Below are 25,485 nucleotides of genomic sequence, written 5' to 3'. Positions count from 1 at the left end.
CTATTTATCGATGAGAAGAGGCCGACCCCAGCTCCCACAGCCTCCCCTCAGGCAGCCGCAGATCTCAGCGACCCCCCTTCCTCTCCCCTCCCCTCCACCCCTCTGACGGCCCGCCCAAGGGCCGAGGGGGCGGGGCCTGAGAGAGGGGGGCGTGTCTTTGGGAGGCCCCGCCCCCTATCCCCCAGCCCCACTCCCCACCCCTTCGCCTTGTGGAGGCCTCCCCTCCACGGACTTCCGGCCGCCACCGGAAGAGCCGCGGAGGACCCGGAAGCGCGGTGCCGGCTGCCCGCGGCCGCACGGTGACGGGGCGGGGACCGGGGCCGGGCCCGGGGGTGTCGGGGGGCGCCCCGGGTGACGGAGCCCGGTGGGTGCCGCTCCGGGGAGCCGCAGGGCCGTGTGTTGGGCTCCCGGGGAGGGCTCCCCGCGCTCGGGGCCTTCCAGGCCGGGCCCGAGCCTCCGTGGGGGCAGCGCGGGGCCGGCCCTGAGGTGCCTCAGGGGGGTGGGGGAGGGGCGGGGGGGGGTGCGCTCCGTGCTGCCAGCCCTCGCTTCTGCCATTTGGGGTGTTCACCCCAAAATTACACCAGCCGCATAAAGGGTTCTCGCCGCTTTTCCAAGCCGTGCCGGTCTCGGGTGTTTTCGTTTCGGTTTTCTCACGAAAACGTCGGGCCCTGAAGTGCTACGTGAGGTAAATCCGTTCTCTGGGAGTGAAAAAGTTGCTCCAGGCTCAGCGCCGCTCGGTGCAGACACCTCTTGTCCCGAGCTGTGGGAACGGAGCTGAGCGCTCGCACCAGGACACTCGTGGTGTGAGATCTTAACAGCAGCGTAACATTTTAGTGCCACTTCACAGGGATCACAATGGTATAGAATGGAGGAGATGGAAGGCTTTGTTATCTGGCAATTCCCATTTTTTATTATTATCTGAAGCTTTTCAAAAAGGCACACCAGATTTCTTTCCAACAACTAAGGTTTGACTTAGAGTCAGTTTCAGAGCACTGATCAAAACGCTTCTGTGTCTACAAATGCTGTTGACAGCTGAAAGGTGGATCTCTGAGCACACGCAGGACACTGGCAGGGGAAGGGAGGCTGTGTCTTGTGAGCTCACGCTGCGTCCCTGATGTGGCTGAGTACAGAGGGAATCCACCACGCAGGAACCAGAACTTTCCTTTTGGTAGTCTGTGGACAGGCTGTCTTTTGGTTGCCTCTTCAGTTCGTGAGACAGGCTCCAGGCATTAAAACAGCCTGCCAGGCAGGCAATTCAGCACAGCTCTTCAGGAGCCAAGTTTAAAGGTGAAGCTCCCGTAAACCAGCTTGTTGTTGTCCCTGGGGATGTGTGTGGCCTCCCTGCTAGGGATGGAAGCACAGCACCGTGTTACACGTTTCCTCTGAGGCATGTGCAGCTGGCTCCTGGGTGTTCTTTAAAGGTTTGGTATTAGGGTGGTTTGAAAATTGCTCTGTGCGGGCGTATTTCCAGCCGCCGTGTGTGTTTCGGGGTGTGGGGGCTGTGACCTCTTTGATTGACCGAGCTTGTAACACGCATCCTGTGCTGCTTTTGTTTTTCTGTTTGCCGTGGTCAGGAGGAAGTCAGCACGATGCCAGCCCTGCCCCTGGATGAACTCCAGCTGACAGAAAAGGATCCCAAGACGGGGAAGCTGAGAACGTTACCGGCACTGGTGAGCTGTGTTTTTCCTGAAAGCCAAACAAGGCCTTGAACAAATGGCTGTCATGTATTGAGACCTCAGTAAAACTGGTCTTTGGCCTGGGTTATGGGGAAATTTGGACAGCTTTCCAGTTCAAGACACTGTTTTACTACGTTCAGGTAGTGAGTTTTCATTTAACCACCATCAAAACAAAAATTCTCAGCTGTGTTCAACATCGGCAATAAATGGTGTTGTCCTCAAACTCCTCATCCTTTCAAGGGGCAGCCTGGTGAGCACTGGAAGCTGCTGCAGAGGAGAGAACGCTCTGGGAGCTTTTGCAGGCTGCGTGCAGCATAGCTCAGAGCCAGGAGAACTTTGTGCTTACCGAGTTCTCCCGCCCTCTGGCTTTGGGTTGGAACCGCAGGGTGGAACTGGAAGTCTCTGCCTCGTGCTTGTGCCTAGCACGAGAGTGGCCTGCCCGTGCTGTTACGTAGGAACATCCAAAATCATGCACAAAATGACATCCGCAGCTGGCCTTTTCTTCCAGAAATGTGGAGGAAGTTTCCCTCAGGAAGGGGAGGAGGAAGTTTCTTCTTTGTATACTGTGGTCATATTGGGGTGACTTTGTGGAACATTGTGCGAGAAGTAGCTTGGAGGAAACAGAGAGGGCACAGACAGCATTTCAAAGGCATGACATTAAGCTGCTGCTGTTTGTTTTGGAGGTGTGGGAGGGCTGCTTTGCAAGGCTTTCAGTTAATAGAGTGCAAGGAGCATCATCTGCTGAATTGCAGAGGTCTGAAAGCGTGGCCGAAAAGGAAGGACACAAAGCTGCTGATCTGCTGTCTTTAAAAATCAGAAAATTGGAAGTTGTCAGGGAACTGAGTGACAAATTTTATCCAAGTGGGGCTTTTGTGGCAGTTTCCAAAAACTCAGCGAGCAGTGCAGATGGTAACTGGGCATTCCCGTCGCTCGTTCCGTGGTTTTAATACCGTGTTTTGGCTTTCTGCAGCACCCAGAAATAAAAGCAGATCGGTCTTTTGTGCTATACAGACCGCCACCTGTTGTCAGAGATCCTGCCTTAGTGGAAGAATTCCTGGAGCGAGCGAAATTCATTGCAGATGACCTGGACTGGCTCCTGGCTTTGCCTCATGATAAATTTTGGTGCCAGGTAATAATTGTTCGTGGATGCTGGAGGAAAAGTGTGAATGGTCTAGGGGCTGGCAAAAGGCACGGATTTTAAATCATCTTCATAAAGACTTTTGTATCCTTGGTATGTCCTTTATCAAACATTTTAGTTACTGCACCTTAGATTGCAGATAAAGTAGCATTTCCCTGTAGGTACTTCACTGTTGATTTGAAGAGTTTGTGTTTCATGGATGGGTGAATCTGAAGTGTTTTGGCTTCTCGGTTTAACTGGGCTGCCCGTGAGTGCAACCTCTGACTGTGCCGTTCCCTCCTTTCCCCCCCGCCTTCTGCTGTGCAAGGTGATATTTGATGAGACGCTTCAGAAGTGTCTGGATTCCTACCTGAGCCATGCTCCTCGCAAGTTTGATGTGTTGTTGGATTGCCATCCAGAGGTGAACGACATGCAGAAACGCCTCCATCGGAGCGTCTTCCTGACTTTCCTGAGAATGTCCACTCACAAGGAGTCCAAGGTAAACGTTTCCTTGCCTGACAGGCACTCCAGGCTGTGTAGCTTAGGAAAAAAGGCAACTGGAGAAATTAATTGTGATTCTTATTTGCATGTCCTAGCTGCATTCCTCTCCCTGTCTATTTTTATCAGCCTGCTGCTCTGTGTGGAGGTGATAACCACTCAGAGCTGAGGCATCTGAACTATGTGATGATTTCTTAGGAAGGAGATCCAGGCAAACAACTCTCTAATAGCAGGTTAGCGCCCTGTGGTGCTGTGATATGTTGGGGTGAGAGAAGAAAGAGCAAGCTGGCCTTTGTGGCTGCGTGGCATACAGGCTTTGCAGGCTGCTGGTGGCTGAGTATTCACTGCCTCGGTTCCCCTGTGCCGTGCAGCATCACGTCATCTGTGCTAACGCTCGGCTCTGCTTGAACTTTCTCCGTGTTTTGGACGCACAAAGAAATTGCTCCAAATTACTGTTTTCTTGGCATCATAATTGAGAGGCGTACTCATCCCTAATTGTGTGAGTGCGACTCCCATGAGTGGCCGTGGAATTTTCACAAGCCTTTGGGCAGGATGAGGCACCTTGTGTTGTGGCAATTACTCCCTTGATATCTTCCTTGGCTCACTTGGTGTTGCTTGGCAGTGCGGTGATTCGTGTGATTATCGCCGTGGTGACATTGGGACACGGAGGAAAGGGTTTGGGGTGGGAGTGGAAGCAGGGAGGGAGCAGGTGAAAGGAATGCTGGAGCCTGCAGCTGGCACCGCCTCAGCAAAAATACTCGACACCTCTATGGTGTCTTTCATTCCGGGATCTGATTAAATCTTACCACCCCAATGAGGCAGACAAGCATCTGAAACCATTTCATAGCTGAGTAGTTTGAAGAGAATGAATGGTCTGTTGTCATGCAGGCAGTCTGCAGCAGTTCTAGAAACTGAACCTAGCCAGCATAAAACCCAGGCCTTCTGCTCTGGCAGGGAAAATGTGCACGCTGCCTTTCTCTGTGATTGAAAACGTTTGCCATCCCAGGCAAATCTGTCTCCTGAAAATCACTGACTCCAAAATTGCATTTTAGCTCGCTTGCTTTCCAGTGTCACAGACAATGGAATTTTTGTCATCTAGAATTTGAAAAGAAATTCCTTGAGTGCGGTGAGTCTTGTATTGGACACAGATTTTAGCAGTCATGTTACAGAGCTGCAGTTTCTGTTTCCTTCCTACTTCTTGTCACTGGTGCAGTCATCTTTGTTGCCTCGGTTCTTCTTTTCCAGGATACCAATAACCTTGGGCTGGGATTTCATATGGATTTTTTCAGTGTCCATGCCAGTTAAGCTCTTCCCATGCCTGGCTACTTATTCCTACTCCTGAGCAGAGCCTTTTTTGTGTCAGCCCAGCTGTTTATTTGGCCATGTAGTGAGATAGGACTGAGAACTGAACCAACCGTAAACCAATTGCCTTTTGTTTTAATTTCTAGGTCGATTGCTTCAGTTCAGGGCACAGCTTAGCTGTGTAAGCAGAGGTGCAAGGCCAGCGGCATGGTGTGGTGGCAGTGACAGGCAGCTGGGAATGTGGGGATAGAAAGGTCTGCAGAAACTGGTATAAACAGAGCTGCTGCCTCCTGTGAAGCAGAGCCTTCAATGCACATCTTAGAGATGTTTTAACAAGAGCTGTGGCGTTACAATGACATTTGTAAAGTAAGATATGGAGTTTCCTTTATGTGACTTTTTTTTCTTTGTAGGATCACTTCATCACTCCCTCAGTCTTTGGAGAAATTATTTACAACAACTTCCTGTTTGACATCCCTAAGATTCTGGATCTCTGCGTGCTCTTTGGAAAGGGAAATGGTCCCCTGCTCCAGAAGATGATCGGTTAGTTGAAACCAAGGAACGGCTCGTTGCGTTTAGGCTTTTGCTTGCCTAGAATGTCAGGCAACAAATGAGGTTTTATACTAATGTCACTGCTCTGAAAACAACTAGAACACATAGTTGTTCTTAGCCGCAGCGTGAGGGGACTGTGAATACTCTGCAAAATCTGATAGTGTGGCTGTGCAGCTTACTGGTGGATGAAGTGGGAGAACTTGAAATTTCAATGCAGTCATTGATTTATGTAGTGCTTTCAAACTGCAAAGCACTTCAGAGCATTGCTTAAGCTGTGCTTATCCCGAGATATCTCAGCATCTGTAGAGTCACCCACAGCAGCAAGTGCATATTAAGCAACAGCTCAGCCTTGGACGCTAGAATCTGGTAAAGAAGAGAGTGCGTGTTGGTTTAGCTTCTGGGTTTGTCCCATGCTCTCTTCCCAAGAGAGCTACTTGTGATCTTTAACATCCACCTGAGCAACAGGTGGAAGCGTACCTAACCTTGGATTAAGTGAGTCTTTGTTCCTAAATGCTAGCCCAATTTGCCTGCTGTTCATGCCATGAAATATTTTCCTTTCTTTGGTGGCTATTTCTGTCTTGTTTCCAAGTAAACTAGCACGAGAAGCACTAGAAATCATGTGACACAGCCAAATTTCCAGACCAGAAAAGCTTAGAAGCTTAGAGTTTTTGAATCCCTTTGTCCTTTTTCACTAATTTTCACTCTAAATTTAGCTGTCAAGCCTCAGAGGTGGGAAGGAAGCATGACAAGATAGATAGTTCTCTTTCAGATGTGCAATATAAATTATCTGGGTATTAAAATATCCTTCAGAAGACTCAAGTGTGTGAAACCTCATTTGAATTTTACGTACCCTCTGGGGTACGACGCAGTAATGCTGCATGTTAAGTGACCAATGATTTGTTCACCTGATTATTTGCTTTATATTGGCAAGAGTAATGGCGTGAGCAGTTCTGCACTGCAATTCATAACTTGATAAACTTTAGGTTCTTCTCCAGGAATAAATTTTTTTGAAATCTGTCTCATAACTCTTACCCGTGCTCTGTCCTTGCTGGAGAACTCTGTTAATTTTCGTAGTCTGAACAGTAATTCACAGGAAAAGAGGCAGCCTCTGTACTTCCTTGGTCAGGATTTATGGTGTGCCATTACTCAGTCGAGTATTTTGTAAAGGTAATGAAGTCCTGGTAATATAATAGAAGGTATTACTAAAGCCTCATTACCCTTAAGAAATATTCTACAGAACATTTTCCAGTGTATGCTGAACTGTTATCAGTAATTAAAAGTCAACTCCATTTGTTAAACAAAGGAGCTAAGAATGTTTAACGATAGTGTTTGCATTATTCATCGATTCCGCCTGAGGCGTGAATCTTCTGACATCTCCTTTGCTCTGCTCTGCTGCGCATATTTTTGTTAGCAGCCCTCCAGTCTCACTGAGGAGCTGACGGGACAGCTTTGTAGGAGCGGGCGCTGTGCATGAGTCGAGAAGTGAATCTGTGCCCAAGTCCTAAATGGGGGTTAGCCACATCTGGATGGGACAAGGGGTGTCAGTAGTAAAAGTCTGTCTTCTGGTGTAAATTTGCATGTTGGCATGACTCTCTGAACTAATGGGAAGTCGTCTGCTTCACCCTCTCTTCTCAGAAAATATCTTCACTCAGCAGCCAAGTTACTTCGGTGACCTAGATGAAACCCTGCCCACTATTCTCCAGGTACTGCTTCTTTGCTCAGCCCAGGGCTGAGCACAGTGGCATAGTTTTGGGGACGGGGGGAAGGGAGTGAATGTGGTCACAAGCAAGCAGAATGTATTTGTTCTAGCTCTCATTTGTATTTGTTATCTCATTTATGCTCAAGTGCTTCAAATAATATTTGAACCTTTACTGGAAACCATAACTTGATCACTAATTCCTGTTACCCTCCTTCAGCTCCAGGCCTTCTCTTGGCAGTTAATCTCAAGGAATTTTTGTTAGGCTTTTCAAACAGTAAATAACTGATCTTCCTGTCTCCCCCGAATGGGGAAGCATTAAAACTTAAAATAACACAGTGAGAGGTAGCTAAGGTTTGACATAGAGTTAGCATTAATGCTGTGAGTTCCTAGGAGCAAACAAAAATCTCTTGGAAGGGATTGCCTTACAAAAGTGCGTCTCAGATGTGTGGATGTGACAGCTCAAAGGTGTGCCGTTACTAATCCATTAAACTGCTGATGTGCTTGCACTCCTTAATGAAAGGAGTTGATACCTGTGCGGGTTTTAGGAGAGTATGTGCCCAGTGGAATTGTAATATTAACCCCAAGTATGTAACTCAAGTACTTTTAGCCACCCTTTCACTTCTGGGAGGAGGCTTTGACAAGTCTCCAAAGGTACCAATGAAGAAGAGTTCACTGAATCACAGAATGGCTGAGATTGGAAGAGAGTTGCTTTTAAATTGGTCCTACACCAGAGATTGTTAGAAATCCTGAACCTAATTCCGTCAGCTTTCTCACAGAGTCTTCATTTATAAACGAGAGCCACAAAATCTGTCCTGCTAACCTCAGAGGAGAGAGCAGGAATGCCTCTGAGCTCAGAAGCAGGAGGTGGTGGTAACTTCTAAGTTGTCCCACCGCTCCCTTGCAAGTCGGGCTAGTCCCGTTCCGGGTGACTTCACAGTGTTGGTCTTGGCAGACCTTGCTGGCTGATTTTTCTCACATAGCTGAGGATTTGGGTTAGCTACAGTCCCTGTCTCAGCACCACCAACATGTAGAGCTGCAGTTGAATTGCTTGCAACTCCCGTGGAATTTCAGAAGTGGTGTGGCCCCTCCTGCTGCAGCCTGCAAGAATCTGTTGCAACTTTCATTATACACAGCTCTGTGCTGTGTGGAAAGTCACATATTGTATAGATGATGGTAGAAGTGGTTAATAAGGTAAGGCATGTCCCACTGCTTTCCCCAGTCCTTTTTAACACCTTTCTGCTCTCTTGTTCTAGGTGTTCAACAACATTTTGCATAAGTGTGGCTTGCAATGTGAAGGAGCCTCTGCTGAGCCCCAGAAATTGGAAGAAAGAGTAAATGTGACTCCCAGGAACATGCCCCTCCAGGTGAACTGTTGCTCCGTGCCCTTTACTGTTTGTGGTCCTGCAGACTGAACGGTCTGTGAAGCACTGAGACCACAGAGGGTCATTCTGTTCCCATGTAGCTCGTACAGCATGTCAGTGTGTCATTGTTTCTCTGCTTGTCATATGACTTGATGAGAAAGCCTTTCCACCATGAGTTTGTTGCTTTGATCATGCGTTTCAAGCATATCCATCGTATCATGAGTTCTTTTTAAATGTGGCTTTTTTTTTTTTTCACTTAACCAGCTTATAAGCAGTGTAACAGCATCTGACAAATCTCTAAGTGATCCTGGTAGGGATCAGAATTGGTCTTTTCTTCAGAAATGTTTGTTTAGCAACAGTATACCTTAACTCTAGTTAATTAATAGTGTTGTGTTTTGTTTTTGTTTTTTTTTGTGTGCTGGGTGCTGACACAGGTCATATGGTCTGTAATGTGGGGGTTGTTACAGCTATCCTGGGAACACATCTTGCACTGAAGTGGACCACTGAAATCACCTCTTGAGTTCCTGTAATATTGCTTTGCGGTGTTTTCAGCTAGATGGGGAAAAATAATGCATGTGGAGGATATATAAAGGGCAAAGCCACTGTCCAGAACAGGAAGTGATGAGGATTCGTGTGATTTAACAGAATCTTTAATAAGAGTGAGCAGTCGGGATTGCACTGTAGATCTTTAAAGGACAGAAGTTGTAGTAGAGGTGTTGTCTCTGTGCCTACAGACCCAATAACAAAGTGCTTATGGTTGATAGCAGGCTCTCTTCCTGCAATCAAGAAAAAAGACTTGGTCTGAGCATGATGTGTCCCGGGTGGAGTGGGTTATACCGTGTTTTTAGGAAGCCTTGTGTGCTTTTTCTCTCTATAATTGTTCTTTCTCTCTCAGGAGCTGAAGGATATTGTGCTGTACTTGTGTGACACTTGCACAACACTCTGGGCGTTTCTTGATGTCTTCCCATTGGCCTGCCAGACCTTTCAAAAACACGAGTTTTGCTACAGGTACATCTTGGGCTGCAGACAGAGCTTATTTTGGTGAAGTAAAAATACTGAATGTGCAGCAGTATCCTGTCCCAGTGCCTTTATGGACAAGAGTGTACAGATTAAATGCAACTAAAGACTGCTAGGTTCAGACCTGTGGGAATACACAGGCTCTAGGTAGATAACACAAAATATTATAGGGGTGCCTAGAATTTCTGTTAAATGTTCACCTTCGTCATATCCATGAGTGATCCTAGGGTCAGGCAACCATGACAATTTCAAAACCCAGCGTGCTTTTGAAAGGAAAGAATGGGGAGGGACAAGCAGAAAAGCTCTGCATATGAAAATGGTTTCCTGCTGTAGGACCTGAAACATGGGAAGTAGAAAGACTTTTGGAGTAACAACAGTCCATCCAGGTCTGAAAAGAAACATTTTTTTTTGTTGTTGTTATGCCTAAGTTTTATGCTAGAGAATATCACTGAGATTTGGCAAAAGCTGAGTGCCTTGGAGAGGGTGACGAGCCAGCACTGTCACAGCTGGGCTGACAGCTAATTCCCTGCCCAGCTCTGGTTTGCAGCGACGGTGAGTCAGGATGGTCACAAGGACCAGACAGCAGAGTGTTCCCACAGAGGCTGCGAGTCCTTGAGTGACACTTTCCCAGCTTGCTCCGGGTGTTTTAAGTCCCCTGATCACCTGGTGGATTCCCATCACTTTGTTTAGGACCAACTGAAATGCTAATTTATTCCACTTAATTCCCTTGTTTTGCTTACTTGTGTGAACGAACACTTTTTCTTTTTACTTTTGCTTCCAATCCTGTTGCAAACCTCTGAAGTCTTGCAGCTGTCAGTGGTTTATGGACCGCAGGTTGAGTAATGCTGCTCCAGGGTGTGTAGGCTTCTATCCTCTGATGTTGTTGTCGAGTCAGTTATTGAAAGGAGAGCAGATTGGTGGGCTGTTGGTGGCTGAGTTGGCAAGCAGTGCTGCTTGCACGCTTGGTTACTCAGAGGAGGAAAGCCTTTTGCTTTTTATTCCGCTGTTGATGTCAGAGATGTGCTAAAATACTCTTGATCTCTGCAGTGGGACAGCAGCAACATTTTCATTACTTCTCAATATGGACTAGTCACCGGGTCTTTGGAGTATGGGGAGGGAAAACTGATCTGCGTGTCATATGTTTGGAGCCAGTCTGGGCCTGAATTGTTGGCACGTGCTAATTTATCTCCATGACTAAAAGTATCAACCAGCTTCTGCTGCATTTGCCTCAAGGATATTCATTTAATATGTTTGGCACCTAATATGAAACGTGGATGTAATGTTCCCATGGAGGCCCTGCTCATCAGCTCAGCAGGCTTGGCTTTTGCGCAAAATGCTGTAAACCTTTATTTTGTAACACCCAGCCACTCAGGAAGCAGCACTGGTTATTATTCTGTGAGGACACGCTTCTCCACATCTCTTGATGCTCTGTCCCTGAAGAAAAGGGTCTGGGTGGGCTGCCTGACACAAACCATGAAACCAGACCAGATAAACCTTTGTTTCCTCTCTGTCCATCCTACTGAAACATCCTCTTAAGCTTTCTGCATGTTGGATACCTTCATCTAAATGCTCACTCACAGCAGAGACAAATAGCAAGACCAATAAAACTTTGTTGGAAATCGCACCCTGTTTCATAACCAGTTTTTAGGTAGGGCCACAAGAATATTGGGGTGGGAGGGGTTGTCTTGGGACAGACTCAGCTCTTTGCAGACTGTGAATTTGTGCTTGAGATTTTTCTCAGCTGAGCAGATTGGTTTTTCTATTTAGTAGCAGGATGCTTTTCAAATGCGTTTCTTTGCCTTTATTTTTAAAGATACGTTGATTGTTTCCTCAGGCTGCTGCTCTTTGTCTATTGTGTATTTGCTTACTTGTGTTTCAGGAAACAAATGGCGAAATGGGTAATGCCAATGAGGGCTGCTAGTGAGGAGTGAAATTAAGCGTTTGATTTGTTTTTTAGTGTTGCAAATGATTTTGGAAACCTCAGCTGATAGTTACCGTTTTGTTGCCTCTTTCTACAGATTAGCATCGTTTTATGAATTGGCAATTCCTGAGCTGGAGTCTGCAATTAAGAAGAGGCATTATGAGGATAACAGGTGAAAATGTCTGCGAAGACTTGCCTTTTGTTTTCAGTAAGACTCTCTCAGGGCTTAGTTAAAAACGTACTTCATGCTGCTTTGCCCACCTCTGCAAAGTCTTCCTCTCTCTCTTTTTTTTTTATGCTGCTTCAAAGAGCTCTGAAGAGGCAGCTCTTCTAATTTCAAATTTTCCTGGGCAGTGGGGTGACTAATGATTCTTTCACTGCTGTCTAAGAAGAAACTTGATGGGAGATGCATCCGAATTGTAACAAAGTGTGAAAATGGGAATGATATCTCTTTGTGTAGACTGGTCTCATTGCATTTCAAAGCACAGGCTGTGCTGATACAGTTGATATATCATGAGCCTGGCTGTCAGGACAATTGGCGATTGAGACCAACTTTATTTAGAGCATGGATTTTTTGTAGTGAGTATGGAATGACTCTAATCTCTGGTCCTTGCAGCAAATAAATGATTCAGCTAATGAAATCCCTCCTCTAGAGGGATAACTCTGGAGGAATGTTAAAGATTTGGATTTCTTGTGCTGACACCAACAATGTGTTCTTTACTCTCTCTGAAGTGTTTTTGCTGATTTGTGGAGGAGAATTTCACATTCCAGAAAGAAAGTGATGGAAGCTTTTCACATCCTCATAAACCAAGTGTGTCTGCAACCCATCTTAGAAAGCAGGTATTGGTGTTTGGGCTTCATAGTACTAGCCATCTACTTGATTTTTTTCCTATTTTGCGAATAGTTAACTAATAAGTACTTCCTAGCTATAGCTCTGTGAGTAATTTCAAAATGAAGGCAAGTGTAACTACCCTTATTTTATAAATGAAAGAACTGAAATGACACAAAACCATGCTGCAAATTTTGGGAGGGGACCAAGAACGTGGATCTTGATCGCAAGCCCAGTGCTCTACTGGGGAGATCTCTTTGCTTGTGCTCTTTACAGGTTTCAGAGATTGCTGGCCTCCATGGCTCCCATTCTGCTTTTTCTTACTAGTTAATACTGACCCAATGCAAAGGGCGTTCTGTCCTGCTGCGAGGCTTGATGCATCAGCAGCAATGGAAGGTTTAGGCTTTATAACAGAAAGGTTGCAGCAGGAGCTTGCTTGGCATCTGTTCCTGCGTAGCGAGCACATATTTCCTGGGAGGTTCACTGGTGTAATCCCAAGACATATAATACAGTGCAATTGCAAAAGTGCTACACACCCTTTTCTGCTTATTGCAGGTCTGAGGCATCAAACAATGATTTGTGAAGTCTGTCGAGCCTTGTAATTGTAACTGTGATAATGCTTTAGATCTAACTGGCCGAAATGTTTGCTGAAGCCATAAAAGAAGCTTGTTTCTATTTGACCCTTTGCATCAATGAAAGCCAAGAAGTGAACTGAAATCTCTTTTAAAATGGGATTTTGCCTTGATGTATGAGCGTTCCTAGTTTGAGCAGAATGTGGAGATTGTGCAATGTGGTAGGCTAACCGCTGAGTTTTTCACTCTGTGCCATTGTTTCATGCAGCTGTGAGAATATTCAGCCTTTTATTGAAGAATTTCTACAGATCTTCACGTCAGTGCTTCAGGAAAGGAGGTGAGTCTGGCTTAAAAAAAGGCCCAAGGGGAGGGTCAGCTTGCCTTCTTCTTCCATTCTTTACACCAGAATTGCCCAAGACATTATTATGAGGGGTTACGATGCATGTGGGAGTTAGAAATCACTCTAACTAGCTGGGAGAGCTGCTGCGAGAGGATTTCCAACTGCGGTACAGACTTTATTGTAAAGACGAGGAGGACGTTGTGTGACGCTGAAGAATGTTATTCTTCACTCTCTTTAATCCTGACTTTCAAAGTGGAGGATAGCAATTTAGTCATTAGCTACCTTGACAAGCTAGGCTGTTATTACTAATCTGTGCTTTTCAGCTGGGGTGATCAGACCAGAAAGTTATTAAGTGCTAATGCTGAAGGTGCAAAGTAAATGGCAGAACAGGGAATTTGATCTTGTCCTCCTGGCACTGCTGTCATTCTGCTCACGTTCAAATCATAAACCGTATTTTCTCTATAATGCAGCACTGGCTCACGGCTCTGAGCATCGGAAGGAGCGTTACAGCTGGCTCTGATGGGTTACTGGGAAGTGTTGCTGCAGTGTAGTGGGAGCAAAACCAGACAGGGCAGCACGTGCTGGAATTCCCTAGTGGGTGGGAGGCTGTACACGTTCTTGCTACCTGAGCAGTGAGGAGGCCAGAGTGGCATAGCAGGGATGCCAGGATGTGGCAGGTCTGCAGCTAATTAATTCTTTAGTTCAGCTGATTAAACTTGCCTCTGCATGTTTAGATTTCTTCGTGACTATGATGAGCTGTTTCCCGTTGAAGATGATGTCAGTCTGCTTCAGCAGGCATCCTCCACGCTGTATCCTTTGCTCTCACCATGTTTTGCAAACCTGGACACTCTTAGATTCTTCCATGGCAGTGGCATTTCCGCTATTGCTGCCTCTGGTTAAGCCGAATGACCAGCAACAAAGGATTGAAAAACCTTCTCTTAAAAAAAGAGAGGCAAGAATCACAGTATCACAGAATGGTGGATGTTGGAAGGGACCTCTGGAGGTCACCAGGTTCAACTCCACGTAGGCATGGGCTTGGGAGTTACTGAAAAATGCATAGCTACTTCAAGGTGAGGTCTGAATATGAGCATCTAGAACGTGAGAAACGTCCTTAATGCTGTTCTCTTAGAGATGAAACCAGGACAGCCTATATCCTCCAAGCAGTGGAAAGTGCTTGGGAAGGTGTGGACAGGAAAAAAGCACAAGTCACTAAGGATCCAACATCACCAGCAGCATCTAATGGAGCATCAGCAATGGTGGAGAACACTGCTGAGGACAGAGAAGAGCTTGGGGCTGCATATGCCTCAGAGGATGAGGTGGGTAGAGCACCTCTCTGTCCTCACTTTGTGAAGAGAGGATTGGTTTGCTCAGCTTTTGGGGTTGCATGGAATCTAATCCCATTTCTTACCTTTGCTAAATTTTGGGGCAGACCAAGTACAACTACACCTGAATCCTGCCTTTATCTTTAAGTAAATTTCTTTTGAAATCCCATTGGCCTGGGTTTCCTGTTGCTGTGTGTTGTTTTTTTTTTTTTTTTTTTTCAAATACCACATTTCATCATTGCAGATCTTATGCACATTTTTAAAATGCGTATTTTGTATGTTATCCGAGGAAAGGATTTACCAGAGTGTTCTTGCTGACTCAGGGACAGACAGAAGTGGTCGTGTGCCCAACTCCATCATAGACTTTGTATAGCATTAGCAACTTAGCTGCTTTCTCTTCTTTTGACTTCAGTCTTTGAATTCTTTGTTTAAATCCTGATAACCAAGACTGCTTCTTTCTCTTTTTTAATGTGCACCTACCTTGCCCCAGCTGCTGCTGCTTTCCAGTAATGCCACCTATTCTGTTTGGTTTATGTAGTGTGCCGGTGCAGCTGCTGCCCCCCTTACCAAGGTGTCAGGGGTGGAGCTGGACTCCCTGATCTCTCAAGTGAAAGACCTGCTGCCAGACCTTGGTGAGGGCTTCATCCTGGCCTGCCTGGAAGAGTATGGTTACAATGCAGAGCAGGTGATCAACAACATACTTGAAGATAAGTTGGTGCCATCTTTGGAGAAGTTGGACCGAACGATGCGAAGGTGTGGGACAAGACTTTGGTGCTGTTTTAGTGCCTTTTGATTTTACACTGTGGTTATTATTTAATAGCCTTCCTTTTGAAGGTTAGAGACCTGTAGCAGAAAAGTTCTAAGGAGTTGTATTTTCTTGGGGTAGGTAGCTGCAGAGAGAGCTTTTCCTTGCCACGTGCCACTGACTTCCTACCCTTGTGTCCTTACACAAGATGGGAACATTCACTGTTCAGCATTTCAGTACAGCAGATGCTGGGTCATGTTTTATGGTGGGAGATGAAAATACGTGTCCATTAAACTCTCAAATATTAAAATTCCGTTCTAGGGACATTGGCTTAGCCTGGACTGAGCAGTAGTACGCTGTTGTCTCCAGAAGTTATTTTGCTGTAGAGGACAAGGTTATAGGTGTTCAGGTGCTAGCACTCCTGCAGAAAAGGGCATGTTCAAAGGAACTAACAGAGGTCTGCAGGGCAAAACAGTGGTTGAAAGGCTACTGTTCTGTGGATGAGGCTAAACCAGGGAGATTGTCAAAGGGTAGATAAAAATGGATCTGAATTGCCATTTCCAAACTTGCCAGGCTTTTGCTTGCTTCTCTGGGTTGTACATGAGATTGTAGGGTTTGTAACTGGCAGTGGAATTGAGTTGTTTTAGTTGTCTGCAGCTGCTAGCATGTGTTTGTGCTGCAACAGCAGTTTCTGACTAAGTGTCAGGATGTGAATGTGCTGTTTGCTCACATTTCATGGAGGAATAGGCAGACTGCCTCATTGTTGCATTAAAAAAGGAAAGCGTCTTTATCAAAAAAGTGACGTAAAAAAATCTGAGTTCTGCAACAATCTTCATGCTCTTAGAGGTGGATCTGCTGACTCTGGCACAAATGACACGGGGTGGGTTTTTGGAAGGTTCTGCTAGCACTGCAAAGCTTGCAGTTACAGAAGATAGAGCTGGATGTTTTTCTTGCCTTCTGCATTTTGAAACAAAACTGTCAGTTCCGTAGCAAATGTACAATTCTGATCACTGCTGATTTTGGAAGTGAACACAGCAGCATTTTGGGATGCCCAGCTGAGCTAGCAGCACCAACACAATGAATGTAAAGACAATGGTTTTTTGACTTACAAACTGTACAAACGTAACCTGGAACTCTGAGACAAAATTAAAACGGAACCACAGAGAGATAAATATCCCAAATTCAGCAGCAGGAAACTATTGCAATGTTTGCCACTGTGTAATTCATCATATTTAGTGTTTGACTTTACTGAATCGCCGTTTTGAGACCAATCTTTTAGGTAATCCATGCTCTTGAACAGTTCAACTTATCCTTTAATGGGCAAAATAATTTCCTTTTTGCTTTCTGTAAATTGCTTTTGGTTTCCCCACAAAGGTAACTTTCAAAAACGGTGGCTTTTATCCGAAACCAGTGCCTTGTAGTGGTTGTGCACATACCATACTGCAGCAGTGAAACGAAGGGATTACAGTCTGTGTCCCAGTCAGCCAGCAGCACAGTGAGGATCGTGGCATGCAGTGGATGCCTGTGAGAATGATAGAGGATAAATCAAGGTCTTAGGAAGGAGAGGAGTTGGTTTTCCTCATCTTCACCTCTGTTTGTACTCTCTCTTTTAATTTATTTTACAGACAGCCAAAGCCAGACCCTACACCTCTACTCAGTTCCCGCCATAATGTTTTCCAGAACGATGAGTTTGATATTTCCAGTAGGGATTCAGTGGACGTTTCTCGGATACAAAAAGGCAAGCGGTGAGTACTGTGCATTTTTAATTAACCCCGTCTGTCAGGAGGAATGAACCTACAGATTTGTTTCTGCGGGAAGTTGTTGGCAGGGCTAAGGCTTATCAAAAATGTTTCCCACTTGTTTGCTCTTTTTCTCTGGGAAAGTAAAATTGAATACTACCAGGGGTTGATTTCAGTTCAGTGTTTTTCCTAATTGCCTTTCCTCTGTACGCTGCTGGCAATTGCTCTGCCAAGCTCATTTGTAATGTTGTGTTCTTTTTGTCTTAATGTTAAACCTGCACTGAAGAACAAACCTGAAAAGCAACCATCTCTACTAGCCTGAGGTTGTGACTCAGAGATAACACAACGGTTTGTTTTAGATACAAGTGAAGTTCCAATATCCATCCACTTCCAAATCTGATAACGCTGGGGGGTTAGACTCCCTTTGTTCCTGCTGCTCTAAGCCCCGCAGAGAGGCATTTACCTCACTTTTTGCCTGGTTTGGCATTTTGTTCTGTGCCACACTCCCTGCCGATTTCCTCTTGGCTCCCGCTAGTGTCAGCCGTATCTCAATAATATGCTTGATTTGTTTCAGATTCTTTTTGAACGCTTTTTCCTCTAATCAGTTAAATATGATCTTTATGTTGGTATGTATGAACAAGGAATCTAAATAAGAGTGGCTGCAGGCTGAGCCGCGTGACCCTGGGAGCTCCCATTTAATGTTTTGGTTACAAAGCTGCATCAAATATCAGGAGAAAACCGCTTTTGTCCCAAAGTCCAATCAAACAGTTCTTCAGCAGCAGCACTACAGTGACTGGGCAAGGAAATATTTTTTTCCTCTGAACAAGGTAAAGACTTTAGAAATGCCCGTATTGTGAGAGACACAATATTGTCTCTCCCTCCACATCATGTTGGCCAGCTCAGAGTGCAGGCAGACACCTCGTCTGTAGGAGTGTTTTGCACTGGTGTGCTTGGGTTTTTATTCCATGTGGGTGGCTCCCGAGAGCACTCCCCGGGTCAGGTTCAGCGCCGTGCACCCTGTCTGTGGAATAACCCAGCGGGGAGCTCCCTCTGCAGATCACTCGCAGAGCTTCCTAAGTTGTAAGTCATCCCTCAGCTGGGTCGTGGGACCCTGTTCCCACGGCACTGCCCTCTGGCTGCTGCCAAGGAGGCCGTGTCTTCTCTCCAGGGGTAACACTACCCCTTGAGAAAGCTGACATCTCTTCTGCCATACTGTTACGTGACCTCTTACTGCTGCTGTTCCTGGCATCGCCTGGCATCCCTCAGGCAATGTCTTCATTTCAAAGCCATTCTTAAACAGAGAGAACTCTGCACAGGACTCCAGACTCCTCATTATTTATGCTTTGAATGGTTCTTAAAACCTGAAGGTAACTAGCTGAGATCAGCAATGTGTGCCCTACACCTAAAGCTGACTGTATCTTTCTAAATCAAAGAGTAAGCTCTGGTACCTTGCTCACTGGGATTTAACATTCAAAACTCCATAAATATGAGGAGTGTGTCCTTTCAGCACTGAAAGTGCAACTTTTTCAGTAGACGTCTTTGTTCTACAAGCAAGAAACCCGGGGGTCTGGGTAATAGAGTTTTCCCAACCCAGTTTGAGACCTGCGCACAACTCTGATTGTATTTATCTATCCGTATTGTTCTCCTTAAAACCCTTTCCTCTCCAAATTCTGCTTCTGTTCAGAGTGCCACTGCTGCTACGCATGGTGTTGCAACAATGCTTAAAGAGCCAGAGCAGGATGGGCCCCGTTGCACTAGCTGCTGTGTGGATAAGTGTGAGCAGTTTGGGGCAGGGACTGTTAATAAAGGAGAAAGCCACACCAGGATGAGGAGAAGAACAGGCATGAGGAAATGAATATAATAGTGTCTACGTGATGCTTTGCTGATCTGGAGGGGTGATCACGGCTGTTTCTGCATGTCCAGCCGTAATCACCAGGTGAATCTGTCTCTTGAAGTCAGAGCATGTCTCGAACACCAGAAAAAAATTTCCCACTGTTTTTCCTGGAATTGCTGCCTGAACCATTTCATTGCAGCTTTGCTGCAGTCATCAGACCAGCTCAGCAGGAAACAATTATTGAATGTTTAGTTCGGTCTCATGCTGAATACCAACACGAGATGTTATCCCCGCCTAGGTATGTGTGAACTAACCACATGCTCTGTAGGGCATTTTGCAGTTAAATTTCAGGCATTTAATAATGAGTCATGGAAGAGAAGGGAGGCAATATATCTATAACGTTACTATATCTTGAGGTTCTTAAGAAAAATCAGGCTTCTTGGATCACTTCCCCAGATCTTGCTAGAATATCACACGGGTCTACCCATTCTTGATTCACAAAAGGTTTGTTTTGGAAAGATTCTTTCTCTGGTAATATGCAGATGCCAAATAGATCACTGATGCATGTTCCTCCTAAACTTTGGGGGCTGCAAACTGTCCTGTGAATACTTGAACATGGATTTCCTATTGCTTTGCTATAATTGTGTGCATGGTTGGTCTGAAAAACAGGACTTCAAAGAGCTTCCTTGTGCAACTTGAGACGTAGCATCTCAGTGGCTGTTCTTCAATATTTCTGCCAAAACTTCTGTTTCTTGGTCTTTAATTCTTTAAAATGACTACTGCTTATTTGCCTTCTAAACGTTCAAAAAATTGTACATGCAGTGCCTTGATATGTTAGATCAGCAGCACAGATCCACTGTTTTGTTTTTCTCTTCGTTGTGCTAATCCTTATTTGCTGCAGAGGTATTTTGGGGGGTCTTCCCATCTACGTTCATATTTTGCAACTCATATTTTGTAAGCTGAGGTTCTAGGCTATGGGAACAGGTATGGCCTTGCAGCCCTGGTCTGCAGTTTGTAGCTAGGCATGCTGCTGCAGTGAGACAGTACTGCAGCGTGGTGTTAGAGGGCACTCTGGGCCTCGCGGGGCTGTGTCCTAACCCTAACAGTCTGCCATTCAAGATTCTTGTGAATTCTTGTGTTATTTGGCTCTTGGTCAAAATTCAGCTCGAGTATAATTGCACTTGGCCTTCTGTTAAACCTTCCTTTCTGTCCCAGCTGACAGTGGCAGTCTCCAATTCCTGTTCCTATCTACTGTGTAATCTTGCTGGGCTTCTGTTTAAAAATGACTTTGTTCCAAGCCAGGAGTGGCTGACTTTAGAAGCCCAACCAGTCCCATTACAAATCAGAGAGGGAATAGGAAGGCTGAAGTGGTGCTTGTGAAGTTCGGGGTGGGTCTCGTATTGCTTCAGCTTCTACTTAATAGCAGGAGAAAAAGTAACTTACAGAGATCTTGACGCTGCCTTTTTGTCCTCCCCTTCCTTTCCACGCTGTGGAGTGCAGCAGGGAGAAGGAGACGACCAGGAGTTTGCTGAACGACAAGCGCCTGATCGCTGAGCAGAAGGAGCGCTACAGCCAGTACAGCGTGGTCGTGGAAGAGGTTCCTGTGCAGCCAGGGGAAGCTCAGCTCTACAGGGAGGACTATGAGGACGAGTACGATGACACTTACGATGGAAACCAAGTGGGGGCGAATGATGCTGACTCAGATGATGAACTGATCAGCAGGAGGTAGGTGCTGGGGCTTCAGCGTGTGCAAAATAAATGGGAATTTCCTTTTTTAGTTGCTGGTGCTTTCTCTGTCATGTGTAGGGATATTGGGTGTCTCCTTCTCCCTTGTTGGTAGGGAGCTGTTCTGTGGCGTGCACCCAGGAAGTCACCAAGCTCCCACATTCTGTGTCTGCAGGATTTGGCCATCACCTCTGCTCTGCGTCCAGATCTAAGAGGGGACTTTGACATTGTGTTGGAACTTGCACTCAGCAGTGCTTCTGTTTATAGGATAACTGCCCTGCAGCAGGGGGGAAATGGGCTCTTTGGGATGATGACTGAGTGTAGCTGGGCAGTGTAAAGTAAAATGGCTGGTTAGCAAAGCAAAAGCTTGAAATTTCGGAAATGGTACAAGTGGAGTTTTACTCTGTGCCAGTCCCCTCTGGCTTCTCATGCTGCCTCCTGGAATTCAGCCTGCGACAGACTGCACAGCTCTCTGCACAGCGCCTGACAGCTGGAGGCAATCAGCTTTTAGTGAGCAAAGGGTTAGTTTGGCATGGGTCTTATAGAATATTTGTTTTAGAAATACGAGCTAGAGGTAGAAAAGACGTTTTACAAGCTGGTTTAACGTTTCTGAAGGTGACCTTTTGAATTTGGGTGTGTTATGAGTATGTCTCTATTTCCAGCCTAAAACCAAAATGCATCTGGCAGGCGATTTGGTTCCTTTTGCTTTTTTTTTTTTTTTTTTTTTCCTAAAGCAGGCTGAAACCAATTTACATCCTTTTTGTGGTTTGCCTTTAACAGTGTGGTCCTCAAGTCTCTTCCTGTCTTTCAGGTGCTCAGTGCTCTCCGCTTCTAGAGAGGCAGCAGGAACAATTATTGGATGTTATTGCTGAAAATTAGAGCTATAGGTTTGAAGGAACAGAGACTCATTTAGTTCTACGTTTATTTCTTGACAGTGGAATGGTGGATTTGAATCCCAATAGAATTTAAATAAATAAAAATAAAGGCACACACATCAAAGAAGAGCTATAGGCACGTGCTGGATTTCCACTCACCCCCCTGCAGGCCCTTTGTGCTGCTTTGCATGTTCAGGGTGATTCATAAAGCCTGATGGATCTCTCCAAGCATTTCCCCCTGTGTGAAACTGGGGCACAGCAGTGGAACTGGGGCTCTGGATAACCACCAGCCAGCCCTAGTGGTTTCAGAGCACAAAGCTTTCTGAGCATTAACGTGTTTCTGGCTGTTTGAGCTTGAGGTTTGAGGGTTTGCCTTGCTACAATAGATGCTCCCTAAACGGTGAGCTAAAGCAAAGTACAAGTCCACTGCTCCTTACTAATGCCTGGTGGGGTGCCTGGCGCCCCTTCTCCCAAAGGAAGCAGTCATTTCCCTGGAGAAATTCCTTGTAAGGTTTCAGGATTTATTTAAAAAAAAAAAAAAATTTTGTGTGTGTTAATTGCCCATAGTAAATATTAGCTACTGAATCTTTTTTTCTCCAGAAAAAGAGGCAAGTCCATGAAACTTGTGTATCGTGTTTTTGAAAGCAATGCTGTGAAATGAAAAGGGCGTGCTGTGCTGTTCAGCAAAACACTCGTGGCTGTGCTCTCTTCATTGTTTGCTGTTTGTGTCTTAATTCTCAGGCCATTCACAACTCCTCAAGTCTTGAGACCAAAAGGACAGGAGGAAGGACAGGAAGATGAGGAAGAGGATGAAGAGGAAGAGGAAGAAGCTGAAAAGGAAAGACCAAAGGTGACATTTAGCTTGCTGTTGGAATTGCATTAAGGTTCATCGTACGTCTTACCAGCTTCACCTGTTAATGTTTGCCAGAGATGATGGGAATTGATTTCCTCTTTCAGAGAGGGAATCTTTTAATGTTAGCACGGAGACTGAGCTGCTTTCCAGAGAGGCTACTTCTGTGGTGTGCTGGACTGTGAAATGTCCCCTGAGTACAGCTATCTACAGCTTCCTAGGCTAGCCTTACTGGAGTGATGACACTTACTCCGTGGAGAGGTTTAATCTCCTTTATTCTGTAGACAGACGATGCCAGCAGAATGGTGTCAGGGTCACTGAGGCTCTGTTGTCATGGATATCCTGGAGATGGGGGTGTTAGTGGTGTAGCTGGCAGAGGTAGGATGTGGGAAGAAGTCTGAGGTTTTCTGCCAGGTTTTGTGTTTAGTGTCACTGACAGCAGCCCTGTGGGTTCTGCCATATAATGAATAATGAATTCTCTGTTCCGTGGTCTGACAGAACTGCTCCTGCTCTCGCTCTGAGAGTGATGCTGGTGACTTTACCCCAGCACTGACCTCTTTCCTTCCTCCCCACGGTAGGACCACTTCGTGCAGGACCCAGCCGTGCTGCGGGAGAGAGCTGAAGCCAGGCGGCTGGCTTTTCTTGCGAGGAAAGGGGGGTAAGTGAACATCTCCCTCTGGGGGGTGTGAAACCACAGCTCTGCTGGCATTAGTGAATATCTTGCTGCTGACTTGAGTGGTTGAGGAGCCGTACCTGTTCCTTAGCATTCCTGTCTTCAGGGTCACCACCATGCTGGTGGTAACGTCCTTGCCCAGCTTTTACTTCCCTGCTGGTTGTGCTATCTGATCGAATGGCGTGGCACATCCCTTAAACGTAATTGGCATAACCCCGTGGAAGATTGGATCTTGGAAAGCACGGCTTCCCGGAGCCTGAACAGCTCCCGCAGGGATTTCAGGGCAGTGTAATCACTGACAACCACAGAGCATAAAAGGGTGGAGTCACTGCGTGGCTGACGCTGAGACTCGGCCACTGCAGAAACCCTGCAGAGCTGAGGTGAGCCACGGCTCGGGGGCTGACGGCTCAGCTCCTCGCTCCCAAGTCTTTTCTTAAATGGTGCATTTCATTCTTTATGTATGCAGTGTGCTTGTTGTGACGTCCTTCTCCCCGTGCACTGCAGGCACAAGCACGACAGCTCTGCTGTTGTCGGGAACGTGAAGGGGCACGGGCAGAACCGGGAAACGGTGCAGGAACGAAGGAAGAAGGAAGCAAATAAAAGCACAAGAGCTAATCACAATCGGCGAGTCATGGCTGACAGAAAGCGGAATAAAGGCATGATTCCTTCCTGAAGGACTTCCCCAGGTGTTGCATCATCCCCAGTCCTCTGGTTTGGAGGCAGTTGTGCTCTGTTCCCCTGGCCCTCCCTTAGCTCAGGGGACTGGATGTCATGGTCCAATACCTGGCACTTCAGCTCGATGCGGAATTGCACACCCCGTGGGAGGGCTGCACGTCTTGGAGAGGAGCTGCCCACCCCCAGGCACACCCTGTGGCTGATTTCTGGTCTGTGGAGGGGGGTGCGTGACAGCGGGCTGCACCCTGCTGCGTGGGGCAGGCTGCACCAGCCGTTGGTTTCCTTTTGTACTATTTATAATCTGCAGAGGTTTATTTTCATACTGGCTCCTCCCGCCCTCACTACAACCCGAGGGGGCTTCCAGGCCACGTGGCTGGCTGCCCAAAGGGCAGCTCTGTGGTTTGTGGCAAGGCTTCCCCGGAGCAGCCCGTACAGCTCCCCTGAAATGCCTTATCCTGCAGTAAAGCATGAAGGCTGGCAGGAAAGCGCTCGGGCTCTTGCCGTTGCTGACACCCGGGAGTTCAGGTGAATAAGGCTCTCTCATAAACTTCTGTCCCTCGAGTGAGGTGTGTGAAAACAGAACACGCAAATAAATGATTTAAATCTCGTAGTTGGTGTTTTAGGCTCTCACGAACTGTATCGGTCCTTAAGGAACGTCGCTACTGCGCTGCCTCTGCGGGCGGTGGAATTCACTTGCTGCTTCGTGTTGGTTCAGTTAAATGAGCTCTGGCCGCTGAGACTCGAGGTGCTTGAAAATCAGGATCACGGCATCCTGTGTCAGCTACCAGCAGCGTGGAAATGGGAGTTGAAGATAGCAGGGTCAGAGTCCCCGGGGAGCTGCCTCCTGATAACTGCTTGTCACGCTCCGTGGAGCAGAACTGCCCCGCTCATCCCGTTTGCTGTTTGGAAGGCTGGGAGCCATTAGTAAATAGTGCTTTCTAGTTGCTGAAAGGGCTTTCCCTGAGGACTCTCTTTTGTGATGGAGTTGCTCCCTGCGCAGGGAGACCGGCAAGTCCCTCAGCTGGCTCTGTAACCTCTCGGTAAGGTGCTCAAATGCTGAGGCATCGGCTGCTACACTGCCTAGGCGAGCCTGGAATCCCAGCAGCTAGTGGAAAGCTGCTCCAATTGCTCTTGTCACAGAGCGTGTGTCTTTTTGGAGCGTGCTCATCCTCGTGGAGACAAACTTCCAGGTAAACCATTTTATTTTTTTTGGTTAATGTGCTCCGGAAGCCCCCTCCCCACCACTGCGCTGTGTTTTTTCTGGTGATGAAGCTGCCTGTGGTCATCCACGTGCTGAATAAACTACCCTGGGGCTGTGTGGTGTTACAGCTCCTGGTCCAGGGTCACTCCAGTGCTGTCCTCCCTCTTCCCAGCACCGCAGTAGCACTGGAGGCACGTAGGTTGGTTGCTGCCTCGTTTTACGCAGAGGGTGTGGGGACTCCAGGGCTGGACGGTTCCCTGCTGCTGCCCAACAGGGTTGTGCCAGGCTGTTTCCAGAAGCATAGCAATGGCTGTCACCATTATGCAAATCGGGTGAAGTCCTAAATGCTGCAGGGATGAGGTTTTCCTCTGCGCATCAGCACTGCCCCAACCTCAGATCAACAAGGCACGGGAGAAAGTGGATTTCTGAGAAGCTGCTGAATGCAATTCCCTGTCAAGGGAAATTACCTGCTGGGATAACTAACTCTCTTTTCTTTTATAGCTACTGTTCTCCGGACTAATAGCTTCATTTATTCCTTGCCAGTCTGGTACGATGCAGTTTTCCCCTTCCTAATACTGCATTCAGCCTTAGTGCTGGCTTCTAAGAAGCTGCAAATCTCCATCACCTGCTCAGCATAGCGTGAAGCCATCAGCGCTGCAGACAGGCCTCGTAGTAAAGCAGCACTCCGTTATGGGCTGAAATTACCCCAGGAAAGCTTAAACAGCTCCTCTTAAGCAGCTCTATAAAAGCACAGCTGGGCCGCTGAAAGCTGGAGTTGTTCCTTGCTCAAAATCAAGCACAATGTTTTAAAGTCCTCTTTAACGTTCTTGGAGCAAATGTTTTACTCCTGTCTGGCACGTATTTACAAACACAATAAAGCTTCTTGCATTAGCGCTGGCTGTAATCCGCTCTGTCTCATCCACTGCTGAAAGTGCTACTTATTAGGGAAAATATAGGAAATTAGG

The 25,485-nt window shown here is 46.6% G+C and overlaps 1 protein-coding gene across 5 annotated transcripts; it reads left to right on the top strand.

The window, feature by feature from the left end:
* Positions 1 to 247: 247 nt before the first annotated feature.
* On the top strand, positions 248 to 25,333 carry ASCC2 (activating signal cointegrator 1 complex subunit 2). Of its 5 annotated transcripts, XR_014618942.1 has the most exons (20): positions 248 to 364; positions 1,575 to 1,670; positions 2,647 to 2,805; positions 3,122 to 3,292; positions 5,004 to 5,133; positions 6,778 to 6,845; positions 8,095 to 8,205; positions 9,098 to 9,210; positions 11,238 to 11,312; positions 11,873 to 11,980; positions 12,810 to 12,878; positions 13,616 to 13,690; positions 14,011 to 14,197; positions 14,742 to 14,956; positions 16,574 to 16,693; positions 20,022 to 20,246; positions 21,863 to 21,971; positions 22,550 to 22,629; positions 23,149 to 23,844; positions 23,931 to 25,333. XR_014618942.1 is itself a non-coding variant. In XM_084297504.1 (19 exons), exons 2-19 carry the CDS (start codon positions 1,590 to 1,592, stop codon positions 23,315 to 23,317), a joined length of 2,265 nt encoding a protein of 754 aa, XP_084153630.1. In that variant the 5' UTR covers positions 248 to 364; positions 1,575 to 1,589; the 3' UTR covers positions 23,318 to 23,902. The 5 variants fall into 5 exon arrangements, 4 of the variants coding, with proteins under 4 accessions (XP_084153630.1, XP_084153631.1, XP_084153629.1 ...); XM_084297504.1 differs by lacking the exon at positions 23,931 to 25,333 and having other exon boundaries at positions 23,149 to 23,902; XM_084297505.1 differs by lacking the exon at positions 23,931 to 25,333 and having other exon boundaries at positions 251 to 299; positions 23,149 to 23,902.
* The last annotated feature ends 152 nt before the right edge of the window (positions 25,334 to 25,485 follow it).

This window comes from Netta rufina, assembly GCF_964035555.1.
Source record: "Netta rufina genome assembly, chromosome: 17".
Taxonomy (NCBI): Eukaryota; Metazoa; Chordata; class Aves; order Anseriformes; family Anatidae; genus Netta; species Netta rufina.
This window is presented reverse-complemented; position numbering and strand designations above follow the sequence as displayed.